This window comes from Gadus morhua, chromosome 1 (assembly GCF_902167405.1).
Source record: "Gadus morhua chromosome 1, gadMor3.0, whole genome shotgun sequence".
Taxonomy (NCBI): Eukaryota; Metazoa; Chordata; class Actinopteri; order Gadiformes; family Gadidae; genus Gadus; species Gadus morhua.
Window position 1 is genome coordinate 16,096,509 of NC_044048.1, and position 26,145 is coordinate 16,122,653.

General features: G+C 43.2%; 1 protein-coding gene across 5 annotated transcripts; it reads right to left on the reverse strand.

The window, feature by feature from the left end:
* Nucleotides 1–16,144: 16,144 nt before the first annotated feature.
* Nucleotides 16,145–25,795, reverse strand: eno1a (enolase 1a, (alpha)). Of its 5 annotated transcripts, none has more exons than XM_030369773.1 (12): nucleotides 25,567–25,795; nucleotides 23,752–23,846; nucleotides 22,063–22,158; nucleotides 21,431–21,489; nucleotides 20,878–20,947; nucleotides 20,572–20,705; nucleotides 19,767–19,989; nucleotides 17,986–18,183; nucleotides 17,362–17,563; nucleotides 17,163–17,271; nucleotides 16,954–17,012; nucleotides 16,145–16,645 (listed from the first exon to the last, which is right to left on the reverse strand). In XM_030369773.1, exons 2-12 carry the CDS (start codon nucleotides 23,834–23,836, stop codon nucleotides 16,582–16,584), a joined length of 1,299 nt encoding a protein of 432 aa, XP_030225633.1. In that variant the 5' UTR covers nucleotides 23,837–23,846; nucleotides 25,567–25,795; the 3' UTR covers nucleotides 16,145–16,581. The 5 variants fall into 5 exon arrangements, with proteins under 5 accessions (XP_030225633.1, XP_030225652.1, XP_030225622.1 ...); XM_030369792.1 differs by lacking the exon at nucleotides 21,431–21,489 and adding an exon at nucleotides 21,836–21,894; XM_030369762.1 differs by lacking the exon at nucleotides 21,431–21,489 and adding an exon at nucleotides 21,836–21,894 and having other exon boundaries at nucleotides 23,752–23,939; nucleotides 25,567–25,696.
* Between the last annotated feature and the right edge of the window lie 350 nt (nucleotides 25,796–26,145).

Here is a 26,145-nt window from a genome sequence, read left to right on the forward strand (position 1 = left end):
GTGTGTACAGCTTAGAGGAATTAGGTATAAATGTTTATACATTATCACTGATCAGCTGATACAGGGAGTTGCAAACAATAAACGTAGTTTGGATATCAATCCCTACATTTATGCTGTGTAGTAGAATAGAGTCTAGATGAAAATGCGCAGATTTGTTTACATTTTAAGGAACACTGATAGGCCCCCGACTTGCTGCCGCTTTGAATCTTGATTTACGTGAAATCCAAAGTACACGGAGCATTTCATCTCAATTTATAGTTTGATGAGAAGAACTACAACCATGCGTTAAAGAGGACATTACCTTGATCTGCCATTGTACCAGCCATCTTACGCCCCCGTGTGGGCGCAGCGGGTACAACATGATTCGGCAAAGCGCACTATGGCGGTGCATGCACATATGGAAATCTGTTATTAATATTTTATGTATTTTTCGCAGAAATATTTAAAGGATGTATTCAAATCAATTATTTTGCAATACAATTTCGACCAGGTTTGTTCAAGTTGACAACTCTAGAATGATAGGATAGAATTTGCCACACGGGCGATCAAATCACAACCGTATCTTTGCACCAACGGCCGCAGGATTAAAGCTTTAGTGATTGATCTGGGATAGCCTTGCAACATGAACGTTAGTTGTGTCTGAGATCAAATTTTAGCTTAGCCAGTAGCACATTGTAGAACACTCAATGGCGGTTTTGTCTTTGGATGTCTTTGGAATTTCAAAGACATTTTGGTACGCAGCCATTGCTGAGGCTACCAAGTTTATGCTCAAAAGGAAGACAATTATATCCAAAGGGTCGCTGAATGACCAGCCAATTCTGACCAAATCAGCCAGGTAGACAGTGAATACTAGGCCGTTCCCTCTTCGAAGGTGGCAACTTCTTGGCAGCTGTACGGAGATCACGGCAACGACCCAAGCACGCAAAGCCGAAGTGCATTCTGTATCAACAAGACTGTCGGCCTGGACAGGAATGGCCGGGCCAATAATGCTTTCTCTTACTAAATTACTGATTACTTGCATAGAAACAAGTGTATGATTTCTTTAAAGAGGCCACCAAGGCCAAGACCCCTGATAAGACGAAGATGAAACACAAGGGGGAGGGGGGATCCAGCCCTCCACACACACACACACACACACACACACACACACACACACACACACTGCGTGTCCACATCAATCATTCATTTTGATCCAAGCCGGTGCTCACGTTTATTGCCATTAGTGCTGCAGTAATTCAAGCAGCGTTACAGAGGCTGCAGAGTTTACCTCAATCCGGAAGGTCAAGAGGAATGCGCCATTGGATGACAATGATTAGCCCCTGGGCTGATTAGGCTATGGACCACCACCTGATATGTGGCGCTAATTCGAATAAGCCCAGAGTATAAATAAGTAGGAGAATGTTCCCTGTTTGAGAAAAAACAATTATGCACCATTCACTCAAGGGAGGGGAGCGAGGGATGCGAGGAAGAGATGGACATATTGATAAAAATGAAACACAAAATGGCTCCTCTAAGAGATGCCGGCACTTTTTCCTCATCAGCGACGCCGATATTTACACATCAACTGGGAAAGAAGAGCAGAGAGAGGGGAAATTAAACACGGCAGGGAAGAATATAGAGAAAGGGGACTGTGTGAGAACGATAGTAAGCATGTAGAAGAGAGAAAGACAGAGCAGAGAACATATTAATGCAGTCCCAAACAGCCAGTCTCCTTATTAAGGAGAGAGAGGGGGGATGAGAGTGATTAGGTTTGTATCAAACGGCTGCTTGTGACACAACGCTTGTCGCTGAGAGCACAAATCACAGGAGAGTCAGGTTTTTTTCACTTTTCCATTTGAAAGAACAGGCTCTACCTCACACCCTCCCACCCTCCTCCCTCCCTCCCTCGGTGAATCTCCACATCTCTCCTCCTTAGCCTCTCCCTTATTCAATCCCACAGCAGCTCCCTTAAGCAGCCGCCTCCACAGAGTGACAGATGCAGCCACCACCATTGACCTAAATCACTCTTTTCCACCACATTAACCCCCATGGAGACACACACACACACACACACACACACACACACACACACACACACACACACACACACACACACACACACACACACACACACACACACACACACACACACACACACACACACACACACACACACACACAAAGCACCTTGTGCGTCAAACACAAAGGGCCAACATGGGGAAAAAAACAGAGGTGTAATGGCTCCCACACAACAATCACTACCCCCCGCCTCAGTACCTTGACAACGTAATCATCCTGGAGTCTGAAACCTTAGAGAGCCCGAACGGAGATGGAGGGGAGAAAACGTCAAGGCACAGCAGGACTCGTGAGAGAGAGATCCATGCTGTTTTTGCAGAATGGATAGGTGTTACAATGAAAGAGGACACAATTTTCCTGGTCACAGTGCTTTTTCCCTTTCCCTAAACAACCCCTCCTTCCTTCTGCAGCCAACATTGGAATTAGATCAATGCTATACTGTTAGGGCTGTGTTTATGAAATACAATAATGTTTAATTAATGAAGGACCCAGTGGGAGATTGACAAGCAGCCGGGTAGCATAGGGGCCCTTTGTGGTGGGGAGAGGCTGGGCTATAGGAGGGTTTATTCAGGGTTTGATATGTGTGCTTTATATTGGTCTCCTCCAGTGAACCACAGTTGCTCCAGTGCAGTGACTGACTGACTGACTGACTGACTGACTGAAGGACTGTGGCAGTATGATTGGCTGGGACCATTGATTTAATATTGCAATAATTGTTCCCAGCACTCAATATAAAAAAGAAATTAACAGAGCTATTCCCTCCACCTAAAAGGAATTGGTAATAGTGCTATGAAGATTATAAAAAATATTCATTATTTTTGGCTAGGAGGAAATAATAAGATCAGAAAACCTGATCCTTTTTAGCCTTAAAGAACTCAAACATAATCCTGTTATATGCTACGATAAGAGAGAACATCATGATAGTAATTCGATATATATATATATAATGTGCAGCAGGTTTACAGTCATTAAATACAACACTTGATAGAGAGGAGTGCACTGTTAAGTCCGCCATTTTTCCCTCTTTCCTCGACAGAAAGACAAGGGATTAGAAAAAAAAACATAAAAAAGGTAAGGAATGTAACGTGTTAGGATAATCCTAACAACCATTTTGTGCCATCTCCCATAATTAAACGCCTTGCACTAACCACCTAATGCATACTAATTTGCTAATAAACCACTTCAATAGCTACCAGACCATGACGCATATACAAAAGAAAAAAAAGAATGCGTGTGCGCACCGCCAGTGAACATGCACACTCCCACTGCTCTGCAGGGAGGGTGGGTGCTAAAGGTCAGGCCACGGACGTCAAGGAAAAGGTCAAGCATCATTACCACACGGCTAAATAAACAGGCTGCAGCAGCATCGCCAACACCATCAACCACAAGCCCAGCTGGAGAATAGTCCCGCTGTCTGGGACTCAGCCCCGTCCCTCGTCTCTGTCCACCGATCCTTCTAACGCTCACACCCCTGACATGAGGTTTGTCATATCCTGTCGAGATTCCCATCTCACTGCCTTTATTGCTCTCTTCCTCCAGAGTCACATACACACACGAGATACAGAGAGAGGGGGAGATATAGAGAGAGAGGGGGAGATGCAGAGAGAGGGGGGGAGATTCAGGGAGCGAGAGATACAGGGAGAAAGGCGAGGCTGTTGAAGCATGCTGTAGCGCGCATTAATATTAATTGCGGCACTAGCAGCAAAGTGATAATAGACAAGATGGCCCTGTGAGGGAGCTTGGCTCAGACAGAACCTGCCTTTTGTAAGAAGCACAACTCATCTATTTTGATAGCGGCATTGAGATGGCTGGGCTCGCATTTTTATCTTCACAGTGTGTGTGCGCGCGCGTGTACAAAACATTACTTTAAGAACAAGAACGGGTGTAGCAGCAGGGGCGCATTCAAATAAAAAAAAGTCAACACACTTTAAGCCCTACTGCTTCTCTAGAATATATGACTGGTGTTGGCTTACTCTGCCTCCAGTGCAGTTTCCTGAAGCATTTTCAGATTTTCTATGCTGAGCAATGAGCTTGACTAACAGATGTAAATAGCAGGACAGGCCGGGTGAGGATCCATCTTGGTTGAGTGCAGCAGAGTAAAAATACAAATCCAAGGTTGGGAGCCGTTCCACCATTTTACTGCCCCCCACCCCCACCTTAAGCAGACACCCACACACACACCCCTGGAAAAGCAGCCAGGAGCATCAGGCATCAACACATGACAGTTATATCTTCCCATTTCCTCTCTCCGTTTTTCTCCCGCCCTTTGTCAGCCTACGTAGATGAGGCTGACAGCGTTTTTATAAGAGGGGGGGATATGTAATTCTTTTTTATTTAAAAATAGCAGTGGTCAATATCCCCCTAGAATCATCATCAACACATAAGGCTCAGTAAAATATCGCGGCGTATGTTTTCCACAGGACAGGGAGCTTGGAGGTGGAGCCGGTGCTCCTTTAAGCGCTCTGAGCAGATCGAAGTCCCCAGGGCCTACTGTTCAAACATTATTGTTTCTCATTTCACGAGTCACAAACAATTAAAACACAGCCGTCGATTCCTGCTCCCGCCCTCCTCTTCCTCCCATCGCCCCCATGAGGTTAGCATTTGCAAGCACACACACACACACACACACACACACACACACACACACACACACACACACACACACACACACACACACACACACACACACACACACACACACACACACACACACACACACACACACAGCTACCGCCTCCTCATCTCCTCAGCTAAATTCCCAGAGAAGGTCACACGCATTTCTCACTTTCATCGTCTTTATCGCTCAGCGACAGCCAATACAAGGTTGACAAACCCTGTGTAATGTAAGCAGCTGCCTGAGCTGCTGGGGAGAGCAAGAGAGTGAGAGAGCAAGAAAGCGAGAGCGAGAGGTTACGAAGGGGGGAAGCAAAGACGAGGTGTCCTTTTAGCTTTTTGGTGGGCTGTCGGCCTCACAGTGGTAGCAGCTGCACAGACAAGACAAGAGAAATAAAAGATTCAAGCAGAGTTAACAAGTAAGAATACAGCCATAACATTTTCTGCACTGTATCATACACAGACACACCGCTGTTGATTAAATGAAGAGCGGTTAAGGGATCCATCTATCCATCCACTTCTTTCTAGACTATATGTTGATAAAGAGGGAGACTGTGCAAAGAGATAAGTAGAAGAATCGACGACGAAAACGTGGGGAAGGGGCGGGAGAGCGAGATGGAGACAAGTGATTGCTCTCCTAGCAGGGTCTTGAAGGGCTGCCATAGGTGTGGGTGAATGTGTTGCCAGTGACAAAGCTGCCTCACGGAGGAGTGAAATTTAAACTCCTGCTGTCAGGGGGGAACACTAGGCTTTCATAACACCCAGCGCCTGCCAGTGTGTTTGCATGAACCAAAGAGTATTATGTGAGCAAAAGAGACACGAAGCCATTGCCATCTTCCACTGGGTGGGGGGATGGTATCTGCAGCAAAGTGTCTGCATTGTGAGGAGCCATAGAGGAGAATCATTCCCAGTCTGGCTTAAACCCCCGACATCAAATGTGTCCACAATGCATCAGCAAAACTCTGAGAAGGATAGGAGATTGATCTGTTGGTTTAGAGTCGACGTGCCTCCCTTTCCCCCTCCCAAAGGATTCTGAACAACCATCGCAAGCAAATCAAGTTCTGAACAGCGTCAGACGGCATCTATCCAGCTCAAATTATTCAAAATATCACACACCCTTAATCAGGCCAACATCGATGGAGAACCCTTGTGCCTGGCTGAGGAGGCGACGAGAGCATTTTTGGATGGTTAGAGTGCAATGAACTCATCTTTTGCTCAAAACCCAGGGCTTGCCAATGAGTAATTGCTACAGTGGAGAGCAGGAGGCAATGGAGGAGGAGAAGTAGGAGGAGGGTTTTCACCTACTGGGGTGGTGTGATGCCCCAACTGGGCTGAGCCACATTGATTCCTACAGAGAGTAAATTTGCCACCTTTAGAGTGGCTGGCATCGGTGTTCACAAAGGAACAGATACAGAGAAAGAGAGGAACGAAAGAGGAGAGGAAGAGAAATGGATCCTCTCCTCCTCCCCCCCGTATCTGGGTCCATCCCTTGGGTCTTGCAGGCTGTTTGGTGTAACAAAGGGGGCTACGACGTGATGGAGAAGCCCTCTGTGGCCATATGCAGAGAGCACAAGGGAGGAGGAGTGTACAGGTGAAAAACAAATCCCTCAAAACCATATTCTTCTACCATTGGCCACCACACGGAGGTGAAACTGGACTGTTGCACAACAAAGGAATGAGTCACACTTACTGTGAAACCAACGACATTCTCAGACACGAATGTAATGAAACAAAGAATAGGGTCATTGTAGGTGGTCGCTGTTATGTTGTTGGTGCATTATAAGAAGGATAGACTAGAATGTATAATTAAGCTCAGAAAAAAAGAACTGAGATTCGTTGATTTCTAAAAAGAAACGGGTAATTGTTTTTAAATCTGAAAGTGTAAACATATGTCAAATGTATAAGGAGAAAGACAATACATTTTATGTTCATTTTTAGCTAAATGTGTTTGTTTGCAAGCTACCTTAAAGGCCTATGGAGGCTAAGTGGTTCAGTTGGAACGCAAGCAGTAGGCAGCACATGTAATCAAAAAGCACACTACAATTAACTCCTTTTTCAAAAGACCCTCGGGTTTACTGTTCAGGCACAGGCAAACACATGGGAGTCGGCGCAGCAAGACGTAACCTGACTTTAAACTCCGCGAGACACATCATCAAACAATGCTTGTGCGCTACGAGAGGCTAATGACGACAGTCATTTGCCAAGCTGCTGATTCTAAAAGCGACGCACTTTAAGATGACACGAAAAACAACTTCATTGTCGTCTGTATGAGGATCTAGGAAATCAATGATGAGAGCTCTCTCTCTCTCGCTCTCTCTCTCCTCCTCCTCCTCCTCCTCCTCCTCCTCCCCCCCCCCCCCCCCCCCTCCCTCTTGGTCCGTCTGTCTCCCTCTCCAATAAATCATCACGTTGACCATCTTTGAGCTGGCCAACACACTGTGCACCTCCAGGCTACAATGTTTCTCTCCTTCCTTCCCTGCAATATTCTCACCTCACACTGCGGGGCGGGTGGGGGGGGGGTCACAGGCAAAGCTAAAGAAAGGGAAGGAATAAAGGAGAGAAGGATGGAAAGAGAGGCATTGAAGGCTGATAGGAGTCTTCATTAAGGGGCATAGTGGCCAGCATTGCGGCTGACTAGCCAAGGAGGGTAGTAGCCTAGTAGTCAGGGATGTGTGCAATGCCAGTTCATTAGGATGTATTATTTTGCTGGTCTCTCTCTTTTTGTCGCTTTGTTTGTGGGGAGGGTGGGTTGAATGCTGGAAGCATGATTGGCTTTCATTTCCCCCATCGCAACGCCTTGGCAGTCTCCAACATTTTATTAACGTGAGATCCAGCAGGTTTACGGCTTTGAGGCAAACAGGCAATTTGGAGGCAATTATAATAATTACAAGAAAACTGTGAGCAGGAACACAATGATACTGGATCCCCCACACCTTTTTTTGTACTTTATCAGTAGCAACCATCACTGCCTCCACCCCCGTCCCCTTCACAGATCTGCATAGCCCTTTTCATGATTGAGTATCATAGAGGCGTTAAAACATACATGCACACGCACGCACCCTGGGTTCAGTTACACTTAACAGTTCAAACTGTTTACAACGGTTCTCCGCCCTGAAGGGCAGAGCAGCACACATAGTGGGGGTGGCATTTAAATTCAGCCCTCCACCCGCAGCATTGGTGTTGTGGCGCATAACAAATCAGGCAAACGACAATCGCTCTAACTAGAGCTGGATAAACTCCTGGTGCCAATTAATAAAGAAGAACATTCATGAGAATAAATTATCATAGAAAATCGATAAGCTACTCCCACTTTGGGGTGATGTTGAATCATAATAATAAAAAAAGGTTCACAAAGAAAAGGTTGCGTTCACAATCACAACATGTTCTGTTAAAATGAGGCTGGCTCTGTGTTCTGTGCCTTATATTCAATTGTTCAGGTACACAATAGCTGAAACTGCATTAAAAAAAAAAGGAAATCATAAGAACGGAGGTTAGAGCTTAGAAACGAGTGAGAGAAACACGTTTTTTCATTTGAATAAAATCAATAATTGTGTTGACTTGCAGTATATTGCCTTGCCGTCTTCTCATCTCTGTGGCTAATGTGTCTTTCATGAGCCAGGCCCAGTGCTGGTGACATTATAACTACAGCACATCCACAAGTCCCCAAAGGATCAGTGAAAATGGTCGCCGTAAAACACAATTAGTATGGTCCATATGGCTGCTGTGGCGGAGGAGAAGAAGGAGGAGGAGGAGGAGGAAAAGGAGGAGTAGGAGGAGGGCTCCCAAGTGGTCCCTGCAGAGTTCCGTCCTTTTGTTACCTTAAAGATCAAACTGTTGTCATAATAATAGGACTATTCCTAAACCCTCATATTATGAGCCTTGTGTTTCTGGGCAGGCCAGTTGCCGCGTGAACAGAGCCCCCATATTGTGAAATGGCTGCCGGCCAATAAATTGGCCTTGCCTAGGCTGATAGCGTAATCAATAGCTCCTTCATCATGATTAATGGTCGATATGTGGATAATGGGGAAATTTAATGTGAGGGGAGCGTTACTTCCTCATTTCACTGCACAGCCATATTGACCGGTTTGAAATGATGTTTTCGACCAATGAAATGCTTGTATTAAAAAAAGGAACGCCGGCAAAGTGTTTGACCTAGGTAAGCCGAGCCAGGAAAGCTAAAGATCTGCCGTGCTTATGGGGCATCTCATTCACTGATAGCTCCATCTTCCCATCCTGACAAGCCCTTTTCTTGCCTGAGAAATGCAGACACCTTTTACTGAGTAGAGGCGAACAACAACAGCTTGAGGCAACAGATTTATTACAAATTGATCCATTAGATAGCACTGCTGTGCTCTGCTCTATCTCTTGCTCTCCATTCCTGCAGCTCTCCATGTCTCTCCTTCTCTGACAGCCTTCCCCTGATGGTAGCGGCAGTGTATCAGAGTGGAAGTGCTACAATGGCAGATCTAAACCCAATCCGCAGACCTCATTTTCTCCGTGCTGGCTGCTGGAACCGGGGTGCCGAGACAACATGTCCATCCTTAAACCCAGTGGATCCAGCCTTTTAGCCCCAGTGCCTGAACTCCAGGCTCGGCTGTCTCAATGAATGTGCTTAACCTGCACCGGCGAGCAAGGACAAACAAACACCCTGCCGCGGACTAGTAATGAACAGACGACAACTGGAAGGGCAGAGCGAGAGATGACAAGAATGCGACAACGCCACAGGGGGTCATTTCCTTCAGGCACCATGAGCCCCCCTTCTCAAAGCACGCCAACATGTTACTGCTAAACCAACAGACATCGGCTCAAAAACGTGGCTCCGCACACGCCAATGCAAATACGCAACATAGGCATACAAACACTCCCACACAAAAACAAAAGGTAGATGCAGATCTTTCATTACACTGCCTAATGAAACAGGCACATTTCTTCCTCCCATTTGCTAGGCTATGCGCATAGTCTACAAGAAGAGTGTGCGGTCTGAGGCATATTTGGTCCATGAGGAAGAAATGCAACCAAGCAACATTTTGACAAAATAATTAAGTCACCCTCATCACTTAACTGCTAAAGATAGCTGCTGATCATTCTGACTGATACAGATATTATTGAACTTAATTGCTGTGTGAGAAACAGAGCGAAGGGTTTACAAATCATTATCTTTTTGTCTAGCAGAGCTGGAATATAAAGCCTAGCCTGCAGCTAGTCTATTATTAGCCTGGCTAATGAGTAAAAACATGGCTGGCACCGTCATGTTCCGTGAGGCCAATAAGTCAATTGAAGGTTCACTTGGGCTGCCTCCTCCAATGGCTCCCACCGATTTAAGGAAAGGTAAAATTTATGTCTCTCCCAGAGGTTGATATATTTCTAAAGGAGTGAATGGCTGGCTCATCGTTTAGCCTCTTGAACAGTAAGCATCTGCAAAGGGGAAATTGTGCTGCCAATTTCCACAGAGTTCAACACTTGGACACTTCCTTGTGCTACTCTTCACCCCTGCTTCTTCTGCTGTACATGAAAATGAAAAATGTAGGTATGTATTGATTCACCAATTGGCCGAATGTACAAGCACATGTTGAATATTATCTTTGGATGGCTGAATTAAATGTATCAAGTAAGTATACTTAATTGGTTTTCCATTAAACGTTTTATTCAAAATTAAAACTCTTACTATTGTGGTAACTGAAAATTATATTTATTATTCAAAGAATGCTTATTAGTAAAGAAAGGGTATTCAAAATAGAATGGATATTAGTGTATAGACTGCATTGAACGCATAGATTTTCCAATCGGGTGGCTGGCAATGAATCGCTGCTGAATGGTCTCAGAGCAAATGTATCGAGATGCGTATCAAATCATGCTTGAACGGAGGTGCCGGTCCATAATAAAATGTGCAGGAGGATAAAACCTATATTGGCTCACTGGTTTTAGTATGGACTAAATGTTTGTGCGTACCTTTAGAAAAGGACATGTCTAAAGATGGTGTGTGTGTGGGGGGGAAGGCGACAGAGAGAGCGAGAGACTGCACCACTAGCACCATGCCGTGTCATTACATGAGGCAATCTCTTACCTAATCAGTAGTGACACACACAGCGGCAGAGGGTCCTCTGTGACCCCCAGTTGATCCTTCACCAATTTCCCTTTCCTCTTCTAGTGAGAAGGCAGGGAGCCGGGTTTGTTTCTCATCTTGGTTTTAGATAGATACGTGTGATTCTTCTGTTTTCCCAAATAAGTATCAATGTTACTACACTGCATGTTACAGCTTGGATTTGTGCTTAAACATTGTGCTTGTGAGCAACATTATGTGTGAGCCAACCTCATGAACGGACCAAAAACAGAAGTACGCACACAGTGGCAACACACAATGGCAACAACAACAAAGATGCAACCGATTCACTGCTATTTTAATCATTTCCAAACGTTCTACAAAATGTATTCACAGCCTCTAATTACAGTTTCCAAAGAGTACATTGACCAATCACCTACATCCTATAGCTCATAGAAGCCAGTGGCAACCATGCACACATACAAAGCAACAGCGGAGATAATTATGCACATGCAACCACGTTTTTTCCAACCTAATGTATAAATCATAGAATCCAATATATTGTAGGGTCTGGAAGTTCCAGAAAGAGATTGTGAAAATGTGTCTTAGATCTGGAGACAGAAACCCAGTCCAGGCAGGACGCAAACAAAACAAGGCTTCACCCGGGCCCGAGCACTAGCGGAAAACTGATTTCATCACATCGGGTACATCAAAAACCAGCAGCTGTATAGGGCAAGACAGCACGCAATTGTTAACACAAATAGCATTTGGCGAATGTGATCTCCTCTCATCCCCACAATTGTGGGGATGCAGAGCTGGGGCCTGTATCAAACAAAGATGAGGAATGTTGTAGCACTCTTGCCTCTTCTGTTATGAGAGGTGAAGGGAGGCTGTCAGTGAACACAAAAAAAAAAACACATCCAGCGTCTTGCCCCTGCCTTGCTTTGGGATGAGGAGATGGCAGGCGAGGAGAAAAAGGAAACACAGTGAGCCCCCTCATTTCTGCCAGTGTGCCCTGCGTGTGTCAGTCCAATATCTTAAAACAACACCAGCAAGGCTCTGCCACAGCCAATTACCCAGCTCTTGGCATGGGAAATGAAAAAACATCTTGGAGAACAATGAAGAGAACTTGGCTGAATGAGCGTGCGTCAGTAAGTGCTGACAGATTGTTATTTTTAATGAATATACAACACTTGAATGGCCCATCAAGAGGTCCTCCCCTGAACATTGCTCCTTTGTTCACAGCATTAATTCCCTATGTAACCACCAAATACCCTCCAATGCAATGGCTATTAGACACTTGAAAAGGTAAAAGGTATATCGGTACAATGCTCAATACTATCAGCAACAGCGATAGAAAATGACAAAAAACAATAGAACCACTCACCAAAAAATCTTATTTTTAAAACAAGTAAAGTGGATGTTTTTCTGTCTGGTTTCAGCGAGTCACACTGGGACTCGTAACGGCAATCGCGTATTGTCATTTTAATATTTTCGACCTTAGTCTCAAAGTGTTCTTCTGACTTAATTCTTGAAATTGAATCTCGTAATTCGAGATCAAACACATAACACACAAGCATTTTCCTTTTTTGGTGCGGCCCTAAAACTCTTCAATAAATATGCGATATAAACAATGCAAGAAAAATGGAAATGTCACCTTGAAACTCGCTATACTCCTATTTCAGTAAAAGGAGTAGTATTAAGACTATGCCTGGTGCGTGTATGAAGACACAATCCTTTAATAGCATGTGTGCTGAATCCAAGATCCATGATCTGGAGGAAGAACAGCCATATGCCATTGAGGCAAAGGGTACAAACAGAAAACTCCCCAAGCAGCTCAACGATACAAGAGAGGGTTAGAGCACAGGAAACATGCAGCCTCTTACTGCGAGCCCTGCCTGTAACCGTTTTTTTTACCTTACCACACAAAATTCACAGCACCACGATCCCTTCAAAGACACAATGGACACTAAGGACAAATAGCATGGTTATTTATTACTCGCCATCGCTAACATTTTCTTACTAATGCACCAAGGCTACACAGCTAGATCCAGGTATTTCAGGTATTCCAGGTATTCTTTTTTGCATATTCTTACATCCCAAACAAACCAATAAATATCCTGGCCAACTCTGCATTCTGACAACAAACAGACAGGTAGCTTAAATGTAACGTAGTTGTATGTTTGCAGATGCACTATGCTAAAGCATGGCAGCCTTTATAATATAAAAGGCATCTGGATAAAGCTCAACTAAATCACAGTCAATGATAAGTAATTGATAAGAAAGATTACTAAAAGAAAATACAAAATGAAGCAATAGCATTTGCAAAAGCAGTATGATTCTGCAAAGAGCCTTTCAAAATGACCTTTGTAGTAATGAAAGCTACTGATAAGTCAAAATCACTGATCAGCAATTGGTAACAATTAGCACGTAGTTCTTTTTATGTGTTATACCCTTGCCCTATTTGCATAATCAATAAATAAAAAAGTAAATTACAAATCTCCTGCATATGACAAATTAATAATGCATGTTCCTGAACATGATGAAAACTTGAGCCTTGAGTAGCCTTAATAAAAGAACATTGAACTTCATAAGCAAGTAATCCTACATAAAGCAATAGAGACACATTCAAATATTCAGTTTGGTCACATGTCAAGTGCAATGCAAACATAAACACTACACTTGATGTGTTGATACTGACTGACATCATTTCTTAGTAATGTTGGTAATAAAAAAAAGAATTCCCGATATGATTGAACATTTGAACTGAATAATAATATATTTCCACCTTAGGGAATCCAGGGTGAGACTCAAAAATAAACAATAGCACTGCTGGCGAAACTGAGAACTAGTCACCCAAACAAAGACAGCAAGTTGGCTAGCCAGCTAATAGTAGCTGCTGACAATGGCTTAACGGGCATAGACTACTTCCTGGTAGGCAAAGGCTGTACTGAACGTTACAAGTTTGACATTAAGTTTAATTGGCTATCAAATGCTAGCAGACCTCTGCAATTGTAAACACATATATAACCAAATATACATACAAGCACTGGCTCAGTATGGGCTCTGTTAACCGGTGCAATAGAGCTGTTTGGGTCCAAGTATTAGACGGTCTGTTGTTAGCTAGCTAGCCTAGTTCAATCACTGCTGGTTAGTAACGTTAGCAGCCGCTTCATAGTAACAAACAAGTCTATCAAGCTAGCAGCAAGCTAATGCTAGTAGACAAATTAGCCGGGTACATTGCCAACGGTTATCGTTAGCATTCCAACGTTAACACACTGTTTGGTGTTATTGGTCAGTTCTGCAACGTGTAGTTCATTATTATATCAAAGACAGAGAAACCCGCTGCCCACGGCGCGCAACACTTACCTCGAAAGCTTCCTCTACAACATCTGTGATTTGTTTGATGAGCGCCTGCAACAACAAACAATAGCAGCAGCAAGGGCAATTAGCTAACGTTAGTAAGCCAAGTATCACCACTATGGTGGTGACTGTGCAGCTGCAGTGCCACTTGTGTCTTTCTTATGTGAATGTATCGCATCGGACCACGTTTGACAATGTTGTCATAAATGATGGATGGAAGAAAAATGGAAGAATTAAGAGGGAGTAATCGCTGTCGGGATGCTCTGACTAGTGTATGTGAGAGGTACTCAGCATGACAGCATCCTTCTTCATCTTAGGGTGAGAACAGTTGGGGTTCCCCGAGTTTAACTGGTGAAATACCGTCACCTACTGGCAAGAACGGTATCGCCCAAACTGAAAGCTAGACTACAGGCTGTATCTACAGTTGGTAGGTATGAAACCACTCTTGAATAGAAGATAAAAGAATAGAAAATGAACGGGTTTACACAATTGTAAGTCTGCTAAATATGATAATGAAAACCATAATAATGATAATCACAATAAATCAACATTTGTCAACTTAAAAAAATACTTTTAGATTAAATACATCACATGCAATACAACTTTAATTAATCATTTCTTCATTGAGTTCCTTATTGATAGCCATTGCGTGAAATAAGATAACATTTAATTCAACTGTTGCTTATATTTAATATATCTACCTTGCTTAAGATATATACATACATATACAATACACATATAAGCACACTTTGCAAAGTCATACAGTGGCTTACAGCCTCAAAGAAACATCATGCAGAAGCACCTGCTTATTTTAGACATGTATACATGACTAACTCCTACACAGTCAATGACATAGATAACAATGTGGCTCTGTATTTTATTCTTTCCAGTCAGGTGTTAAAGACGTGATTCACTTCCACCTAGTGGTTGAAGCCATGCCTGAGCAGGATTACACATGAGTCCGACAACACAATAACTATGGCGAGGTAAGTAGATAGGGCTTGGAGTAAAAAAAAAATAATAATTCATTGCTGTAATTTGAGGGAAAGTCAACCATTTAGATAATCTCATATTATTTTATGGCCTATGCTATTTATTTCAAATTATATTTATTTCATAATTTAATTTAATCCTACATTTTTATATATATGTATAGACAAATAAATATATAAATATATGTTTTTGTGAAAGTTGTGTTTTCAATTAATACAAACATAACAATATCTAGACCACTGTAACATAATATTTAAATAATGTTTTTCTAATTAATACTCTTCGTAAACTTCTGACAAACGTCTCAAAAATACTTAAAACAGTCAATGTGTGGTTAAGCCGTTTAACATCTACATTTTGCATGTACCCCTATCAGTAAATTGCACCTCACAGTATCAACCACTAGATGGCAAATGTGTCAAATAAACCAATCATTTATAAAATATCTTAATTTAATTAAAAATCAAATATAGATTGGGAGATCTAATGTAAATTAGATAAACCCGCAAACTCCCTGTTATAAACCCCTTTTCTTCTTCCATGCATTGTTACATAGGAAATTATGAAAAAGGCTCTTTCAAATCAACCAATGTGGGAATTGTTGTCTAGTTGTTGTAGGATTCCTTCTGGTGCTTCTGACAGCACCACTATCAGACTAAACTCCCATTGCGAGGCTATGTGCAGATAGCTTATAAAAGAAAGAGCTCTGAATCATTTACCCAGAGGGCTAGGAATGGCGTCCATCTGCACCAGGCTCATGTTTCTTCCTCGCAAGGGCTACTCCAATTACATGCCATTTATACCGTTTCTTAGGAGTCCCTTAATACAGCTTCGCTCTCCAACTCTTAATAATAAAAGGTAACCATTTTGATGCTTTACTCTTGCTCTAGTTTTGTTTGTGTAGATAGTATTACATTTTAGTACACTTGTTTTCATGTCCGAGGACAGTAAAACCAATCAATAGATTTGAATGAACTAATATGCACATTTCTTTGTTATCATCATGAATAGCTTAAATAATGTGTTGCAGAATTCTTTGTATGCATTGGTTAAGAGAATAAAAAAGATGTGGGGAGAAGATGCTTTAAATTATATTTTTTATTACATATTTCTGCCAACGCTTACAGAATCACTAGAGCTCACCGAACATGACACATTACACTGACAGTAGTAGTTTCACTGCTCAAAGCAGCACCCTTCTTTGCTTACATTAGCTTTGCTGAATTGATGAGGAATCAGGGTAAAGATCACTACAGCTCACAAGAAGCATTAACGGGTATTCTTTCACGCAGCTACAGAGACACAAACATAAAGATGGAGGTGTAACTGAAGGACGAGGGGGCGGGGGGCTTGCTAGACTAGAAGACATGTTCGGTGCCACAGGTGACGTTCTAGGACCTCGGGTTTCCATTCTATATTCCAACTTCTATCCTGTAGCAGTGGCAATCTAGCGTGGCATACATGTATGTGTGTAGGTTATTTATGCGTGATGAAAACAGAGGCTGAAAGACAGCGCTCTAGATGGGGTGCCTGAAGTTCTGGCCAGCGAACTTGGCCTTGTCTCCGAGCTCCTCTTCAATCCTGGAGGAGGAAGAAGATGAAGGTGAAGCGGGCTGGATCAGTAGTAGTTTTTACAGAGAGCATGCAATGTTATTCAGCCAAGGACAGATACACCCAGATGAGTGTCAATCATAAATATACAAGACCCCTTAAAGCATTTTAGGGTTTACAAGTGTCACACACACACACACACACACACACACACACACACACACACACACACACACACACACACACACACACACACACACACACACACACACACACACACACACACACACACACACACACACACACACACACACACACACACCTCGTATAGGACTCACCTCAGCAGCTGGTTGTACTTGGCCAGACGCTCGGACCGGCAGGGGGCTCCCGTCTTGATCTGGGAGAGGAATCAAACAAGAGAAAGTGACTCCTCTTACAAATAACATCCTGCAGCACTGCGGTCTGCATTCAAAAGAAAGTCACCTTCATGTTACAAAGGAGGGTTCCTCTTGTTTATATGTCCCTTTCTCAGTGTCGGATGACTCACCTGTCCAGTGCAGAGTCCAACCACCAGGTCAGCGATGAAGGTATCCTCGGTCTCTCCGGAGCGATGGCTCACCATCACGCCCCAGCCATTGCTCTGGGCCATCTTGCAACTTAAACCAAAATAATAAAAAAGATTTAAAAACATATCCCTCAGTCAAAAGACATATGCTGAGGTCAAGTTTAGAGCGCAAAATACTCACGCCGCCAGGGACTCGGTCACGGAGCCGATCTGGTTGACCTTGAGGAGCAGGCAGTTGCAGGCCTTCTCTGCCACCCCCTTGGCGATGCGCTTGGGGTTAGTGACCGTGAGGTCGTCTCCCACAACCTGGATGCTGGTGGTGGCGGTGAAGTTGGACCACGCCTGCCAGTCGTCCTGGTCGAAGGGGTCCTCGATGGAGACCACTGAAGAGGGAGAGTGGATGCAGCAGCACAGGCTCAGAGACTGAATCTTTTATTCATCTTCATATTTTTAGATTTAGATTTTAGTTTTGTGTTTCAGTTATACACTCGATTCTCTTATGTAATCAATAAGGCATTTCCTTGAAAATAATTTCAATGCATTTTATTTCTTTCATTCATCTTTTTGGATCACAGTGCACACAGTACAACAAATTATGTAGTAGTCTGTGGTACTGCTATAGATACAATGTTCTTCTCCTGCCATTTCCTGATCCAATCGCTATGTAGCTAGGGTAGTGTTCGACCAGACCATTTCCTCCTAATCTCCACCATTTATTAAATGCCCTCCATCGTGTGGCAAGAAGCACCAGATAACCAGCAGGGGGAAAGAAGAGTGCCCTGTTGAAACATTTAGAGGGCCGTACCTGGGTAGTCCTTGACAAAGCTCTTGTAGAGGTCAGCCAGCTGGTCGGGGGTGATGTAGCGGCTGGGGTCGTCGGGCGACTTGAAGTCAAGGTCGTACTTCCCGCTCTTGTAGAACTCTGAGGCGGCCACGTCCATGCCGATCACGATCTTGTCGGTGTAGCCGGCCTTGCCGATGGCTTTCATCAGCAGCTCCAGAGCTGTGTGGGAAAACGTAGAGATAAGCACCAGACATATCCATTCTGGGGGAGGGAAATTGCTTGTGCTATTTTTTTCTCAGACTATTGGTGGTGCCAGTATATTTCACTGATAAACATAAGTAATATGTAACACGATGTTCTTTTTCAGACTGGTTTTGTTAACATTTCGGGTAAATCTTCTTGGACTTTAAGTTTATAAAAAGGGAACTAGGTAGGTATTGAAAATTGACAAGAGTCAGAAGTCAGAACCGTGAATAAATAAATACTTTAAACAACTCTTTAATCCTCCTAAAGCTGGGTTAGAGTCCTAGAATATTGTATAAGGGTTAGAGTCCTGAGTTTGTATTTGTATAAGGGTTAGAGTCCTGAGTTTGTTTGTATAAGGGTTAGAGTCCTGAGTTTGTGTATAAGGGTTAGAGTCCTGAGTTTTGTTGAATAAGGCCTTTGGTCTGGGCTAGAGTCCTAGAAGCTGGGTTAGAGTCCTAGAATATTGTCCTTTAGGTCGGGTTGTAGTCCCGACTTGGGTTCCAGAGAGACTGTTGATCTGATCTTAAATACATTGCACTTTCAATTTTACTTACTAAAAAGCCTTTTTAACTTTCAATTTAATTTTCTCTTAAATACATTGCACTTTCTTAAATACATTGCACTTTCAATTTTACTTACTAAAAAGCCTTTTTAACTTTCAATTTAATTTTCTATTTTTACAAGAAAGATACATGATCTGATACCAGAGAGAAAGGATAAGGGTTACTAGAATCCGGGTTGGAGTCCCAGAGAAAGTACCAAGTTCCTTTTAGGTCGGGTTGGAGTCCCGACGCGGATACCAGAGAGACTGTTGATCTGATCTTAAATACATTGCACTTTCTATTTTACTAATTTCTTTGCATACGTTTTCTTTTACTTATCTATTATTTTATTTTATTGTATAACAATGTTTATATGTGAAGCACTTTGAGTCTGCCTTGTGTATGAAAAGTGCTATATAAATAAAGTTGCCTTGCCTTGCTTTGCCTAAAGATTGCTGGGCCCCACTGGGGGTATTTGCCATATAAGCACCTTGACATCAGCACCTTGATACTGAGTCCAGTTGGTCAGCGAGTAGACACTCCTTCCATTATTCCCCATTGAGCGAGGGCCTTAATTTGGTTACCATGTGCTGCTCCAGGAAGGACAGTTATCTTTTACCGGGTTCAAATGGGGGCACACTGACCTAACAGTCTGTGCCAAGACCCTCCCGTTAGTTATCAAAGGGTACAAAAAGTGGATTTTGAATTGTTTTAACATGGATATACGTTAGTAATACTAGGCAGCAATACTAGTCATAATACAAGCACTACTGACCTGTATTTATGTGGGCTTATTCCCAAGTAATTTATTTTACATTTTTGTGCAGACATCCTTTTCTTTTGCCGTTCTTTGTGCTACAAATGGACCCTAGGAAGTCTGGCCCATAACAGCATTCAGCTGTCCTTCTATAACTAATGAGCCAGTGATGCACTTGGCACAGAAGGGTTCTGGATTCTAACATCACACAAACAAGATCAAAGCCTCAGCGGCGACGCTATTCCACGGGCTCTGACCTTCCTTGTTCTCCAGGATGTTGGGTGCAAAGCCGCCCTCGTCTCCCACGTTGGTGGCGTCCTGGCCGTACTTCTCCTTGATGACGTTCTTCAGGTTGTGGTAGACCTCGGCTCCGATGCGCATGGCCTCCTTGAAGCTGCTGGCGCCCACGGGCAGGATCATGAACTCCTGCATGGCCAGCTTGTTGCCGGCGTGGGAGCCGCCGTTGATGACGTTGAAGGCCTGCAGGTCAAATAAAAATAAAAGAGACGTTTAATGTAGATCCTGAGGTAAATGGTAAATGGTCTGCATTTATATAGCACTTTATAATATTGCCCAACATTCACTAATTTATGCACACATTCACACACCCACGGCAGTGTCAGCCATGCAAGGCAACAGGCAGCCAGCTCGTCGGGAGCAGTTAAGGTTAGGTGCTTTGCTCAGGGACAACTCAACGCTCAGCTAGGAAGAGCCGGGAATCAAACTAACAACCTTGCGGTTACCAGAATAACCCGCTCTACCTCCTGAGCTACCGCCTGCCCTGAGGTCATTTCCAAGGAGGCGGCATTAAACTCTGCGCTTGAGTTACTGTTGTTGATATTCTATTTCAATCATCCTTATTATCTTATCTTGTTTGATTTGATATATGCTGCTGCAACATCCAGAGTGCATAATAAATTGTTATCTTATGTTATCATGGCTTCCCTCCCGGCGCCATCAATGTGTGTGCTAATGTTACATGCTAATGTATAGTGCAGCAAAAGGCATTGCGTTACGTAATCTGCAGCGCACGGCCGACAGGGACTGGATTACTGAGCTTACAGGGACGGGCAGGATCACTTCAGGGTTGCCAGCAAGGTCGGCAATATGGCGGTAGAGGGGCACGCCCTTCTCCGCTGCACCAGCCTTGCACACAGCCAGGGAGACGCCCAGAATGGCGTTAGCACCAAACTTAGCTGTGGAAACAAATCCAGACCATTTGGTTCAACCTGGGGGTATCATCTGTTTAAAAACCTTATAAATGCACCCTTTGTAAGCGTTGCATATTTACATGTTGTCCATTTTTTTGTATTAGTAAAATACAAAAAGTATTAAGGCATAATGTTTTATAACAATACTGAGGCTTACATTTGTTCTCAGTGCCATCCATATCCAGCATCAGCTGATCCACCTTCTCCTGCTCCAAGACATTGACGTTCTGGGGAAGACAAGGGTCATGGTGAATGAAACGTGACACTGACATATCTTTATATTATTAATGACCGTTGTTAAACATAAAAGTTAGTTCACTAAACAAAACAGCCCACACCAGTCATGTTATGAGTAGTAATCACAGCATCTCAAGTGACACACGGTCTGCTTCTAGGCTGCGCTATGCTACATTGAATACTCATTAAACACACGAGTCAAACTCGATATAAATACTTGCATTGTAACACGCAGAGCAGCCATTGCTTTTTGTTTGTATTTCTGTGGCTCAAGCGTTTAAGACCCTTTACCTTAAATCCTTCACAGCTTTTGCCATACTTTGCATGTGAACATATTTATTTTATTCGCTGTCTCTCTGGAATGTGTATATTTTTGATTAGAATCACGAAATGGACAAATATAATAATTAGGTAAATTATGTTTCATACAACTCCTACGCACAAAGTCACAGTCAAACAATAAATGGTCCTACCTGGCTAACCAGTGCAGGCGCAATTGTTTTATTGATATGCTCAACAGCTTTTGAGACACCTGCAAGGGACAAGCACACCATCACTGACTGGGAAACAAGAAGGCCGTGCAAAGCAGGAAAAACAGACGAGCACAGAGCAAATTCACACGGTTCAACTGGAGACTATTTAGTAAATATATTTGATACATATAATACATATTTTGAAATAATTATGTAATCTTCTGTGTATACATTTTATTACATTGTAGGATTGTGTCATTGTCGTGATCGTCTGTTCATGCTTGCCAGGGATAGTTAGTCAATTCCAAACTCCAAAACAAGTCATGCTGCTTTTGTGTTAAAGCGAATCTCTACATCGCCATCATCATCCTCAACCCCTGCCCTTAAATCACTCCCTTTATTTACCTGGTTACACAAAGCAGGGGCCAAAAACTCATTTATATATTTTACAGCCCTTTTCACTCCTAAAACAGGACCATGAAATGGAGACGGACAAAAATAAAATATAATGAAAAGTTAATATATTGTTGTAGATCTTGGCCCGTCTGTGATAAAAGTGAACCGTGGAAGGCCGGTCGACTAGTGGGGTAAAATATAAGTGATATACATCAAAACTATATAAATGATGTTACCTTTGCCCAGGTAGCGCGTCTTGTCGTTGTCACGGAGCTCGAGGGCCTCGTAGATGCCAGTGGAGGCACCGCTGGGGACAGCTGCCCTGAACAGACCTGGAGAACCACAGACAGCGGGGGACGCCGATTACACTTCCTGAGACACCAGGCCTTGTTGAATGTACATGGATCAAGGGTGGATGGGCCGATGGGTGGAATGAAATGGCTGTGAGCCATATTACTTCAGTTTGATGAAATCATCCCGGTGGAATATCATATATAATATTTGAAAAAGATAGTGGAATACGGCCTATTAGAAATATAGAGACACATATGTATTGCTGCCATTCCATAAATGAATAACCAAGCCCAGTGCACAGAAATGGTCATGGGAACAGAGGGCAGAAGGACAGTTTGAACAGGAAGAAAGGGCCCAGTCATGCCCAGTCATCCACAGCCGCTGCCGTTGCGTAACAGAGGTAGACATGCTGGGGGAGTATGCGTGCAGTAGCTCAGTGGAAGAATACTACAACACTGGCAACGAGTGACCAGTGGGGGGGGCTGTATCCCAGAGGACACAGCGGCTCTCTGGGCTAAGGTTAAACTCATCCAATCACCCTCCGGGCATCCACTAAAGCCGTATACACTGTAAACTTCTATCCATATCCTTGTTAGAAACAATTCATTGTAATGTTATATAATACTATTCAAATCTAAAATTGTATGTAGTAACATGTCTCCTATGGATTTCTAGCGCACAAAAGATGTTGCATCATGTAGCCAGGCAAGGTTATGTAACAGGATATTCGTAAGGTCTGGTTGCTACACTCTGGGGGCAGCCAATAAATTATAGAAAACCTCTACTACAAAAACAATTAAGAGAAAACGAAGAGGTACGATCACATTCACATCACATCATAGTATCTAGAAAAAGTTACTTCTATTGTGTATGGACATACATTTAAAACAGGTTTGTTTTATCTTTATCCCTTCCATGTCATTGGCCACTTAAATCGCTTCATTAACATTCTCAGGACATTCAGTTTGGTTGAGACGTTTCTGTGGTTTAAGTTCACAGAGAAGAACGAAAGAAAACATTAGCCAAGCTATAGCCGGCCAAACAAACGTCTGTCCCCATTAGACAATTTAGGTAATAAATATAAGCTCTGGGCATATCGATTGAAATGATCCTGCCCTAGCATGGGCTGCTTGATGCCCAGTGGTTTTCCACACCCCATGGGAAGTGTAGTCTGAAGTCATCTAGTTGAAAACTAGACTAAAAGTAGTCTTCATTCGCACTTCATAATACAAATAGAATAATAAAATTCAGTTAGTGCTACAGTTATAGTTTCCAAAATAAACTGAAATACAGCTGGCAATAAATAAAGTTCTGTCGTTATAATTTGATTCCAGTATTGGCCGTGTTTCAGTTCCACTCAATCTAAATGGCCTTAGATCTAACTACGAGCTTTAAGTAAATTAGACAGAAGATCTTGTTGCTGCTGAAATTCTTCTTGCAGCAACTACCGGTATTTTTATTTTAATTTGTCATTCTTTCCATTTTCCGGTTAGGTAGTTAGAAAAAATAAATAACATAAATCTAATAGTAATGAGTCCCTTCTGTTCCCTTAAAAAAGTAGCAATTACGTTGTAGGCCATCCTGTATTTCTATTTTCCCCATTGAAGCCAGCTCAGTGTTACACTACGTACCTTTCTTGGTGTACAGGTCGACCTCCACTGTGGGGTTACCACGGGAGTCGAAAATCTCCCGGGCGTGGATCTTGAGGATGGACATGATTCTGGATCTAGAGGGGAGCCAAGAGGTAGCAGACATCAGAAGCCTATATCGCTGTGGCACAGGGCAGGCGACAAGGGATGCTGCTGCTGCATCCGCCTTCCTGCGTAGCAATTAAACAAATGGAATCTGCGACCAGACCAGTGACTTGACAAAAAACATTTGTACAGCACACTCAAAACTGTCAAGTAAAACAAAAAAACATGCCCGTTCTTTAGCTATCAACTACAAGTTTAGACATTAAGTAATGGACCAGATTGTCTTGAATACCAGATTTGGTGCAGTCTCGTGCAAGAGACGGGGATGTCAGCGCAAGTCAGTCCCTGTGAGGAGTGGCTCAGGAAGAAATGGGCTCTCTTCTAAATCCTTCAAGTATTGACATAATACAATCTGCCCAGATTAATAAGTAAAAGCAGGGACAATGAGATTGAAGAGGTTACAATAGAGTTGAGTAACTTCTTTTTTTGTGTGTGTGGCGTGCCCATGTCTGCAGTGATAACACATGAGCCAGCGCCAGCAGTGGTCTTATCTCAGGGAGCTGGGGCTGTTATCAGACTAGTCTTTCTAAATTCAACAATTGGTGTCTGCGGAGGTTCTAATGATAATAACCTTAGGGAGGCTTTGGCACTAGTCTGTGGTTTTATTGTTTTATCCCTCTCGGTTTTTGGCCCCCTCTGTCCTGGCCTGCTATCTGACACAATTTAGCATTCATGAATGAACTTAAGCTCAGTATCCTGCCCTAGAGAGTTGAGGGTCAGCCTATCATCCATTGTTGAACCAATGATAAAATCGTTTATGTCTGAGGGGACATTTGCCAGTGGCTATAAAGCTCTGGGGATCTACTATTACCACAGTAGCCATCAGAGATGACACAGTCACAGCTGTCAAAACATCACTTCTGATTGTTTACAGTACCACAGACTAAGGGCGACAGGAAAGGTTTATGTCACTTCGTATTGATTTTCTCCGGCACAAAATGGCAGCCAACGATAATGAATCCCCAACCTTGGACGCAATACAGTATTTCACGTCCAGTCCTAGAGGGCAGAGCTGATACAAGTCATTCCTTTGCACAATGACTGTACATCCATACTCTGGTTAGCTCTTTGCAAATGCTACATTAGGCCACTGAACCAAGAGTGGATAATTGGCGTTGTGAGGCCATTATCATGGAATCCTTGTATTAAAAGAGGACACATTCCAACCACTTGCAAGACACTCCCCCAGAACTGCTTCATCAACTGGTTGCACATCACATAACGTGAGGGTCGAGTATAGGCCGCTAGCAACCAAGTAAGACTCAAAACTATGCAAATTGTGAATATTTTTTAATTGACAAGTACGTACATCAGTACAAGTCGGAAGCAACTAGTTTGTAGTTGGTCTGCAACTTGACGCCATCCGCCATACTGCGTTTCTAAATGGGTCGACATCGCGCCAGCTGACGGGCGGGTTTAAAAATAGACATAAGCCTTTCCTGCGAGGCACTATCACCATGTCGTGCAATTACATATCTAAGTGTTTTAAGTCAAAAGAACATAGTCAAATATGACTGCAAGGACAAAGCTAACTAAGGTCACTGTAGAGAGTGCGAGACAGTGCGTTGTATAAATAAAGGGCACCGTCAAAACTACGAGGTTACGTCGGTGAAAGGTTGTAATTAATCTCGTAGCTGTCAACTTCATTGGATATCATAAAAACACAATTACATCGGAAGAACAAGTGCTTACCTTGGCTTTCTGGCCTAACTGTATGACAGGGAAGTGCTGTGAGTCGCTGGTGTGGGTGAGCAGAGAAGGCGCTGGAGACACTCCCCGGATTGATAAGCGCCGACAAGCAGGAAGAACTTGGAGCTGTGCGTCCTCGACTGTCATTGGCTGGCAGAGGCTCACGAGGCAGCGGAGTGCGAGCAGGGCTGCACGTTCACCAGCAGCATCACGGCTACCCAGTTCACAGTAAAAAAAAAAAAAACTAAAAATCCCAAACGTGGAAGCTTTGACTGCTAAACACACATGCAATGACCAAGGTGCATGCAAGTTAATATTTGTCTGAGGGGGGCTGTTTTTGCCCCTTTTTACGTTTTATTTAATTTTACTTGAACGTGACGCAGATAGGAGCCTACGTGCAGGGTTGCAGACGTCACTCGGATGCAGTGTAAACGGTCACGTATCTGGCTTTGCTACATTTTCCTCTATATGCATGAATACCGCACATAAAAAAAAAAGCGAAGGCCTACTAATATCCAAAGGGGTTGGTGTGTTTCATTCGGTTCTATAAATCAAGAGGCTATAATGGCATGTGTTTGATTG

What these genes read in the sequence shown, in the direction of transcription:
- eno1a (XM_030369762.1), bottom strand. Translation starts at nt 23,875, where the DNA reads ATGTCTGCTACCTCTTGGCTCCCCTCTAGATCCAGAATCATGTCCATC. An exon ending in CGACCTGTACACCAAGAAAG is followed by an intron (nt 22,159 to 23,751) that starts GTACGTAGTGTA and finishes GTGGTTCTCCAG; the next exon opens with GTCTGTTCAGGGCAGCTGTC. An exon ending in CCCCTGCTTTGTGTAACCAG is followed by an intron (nt 20,948 to 21,835) that starts GTAAATAAAGGG and finishes TGTCTTCCCCAG; the next exon opens with AACGTCAATGTCTTGGAGCA.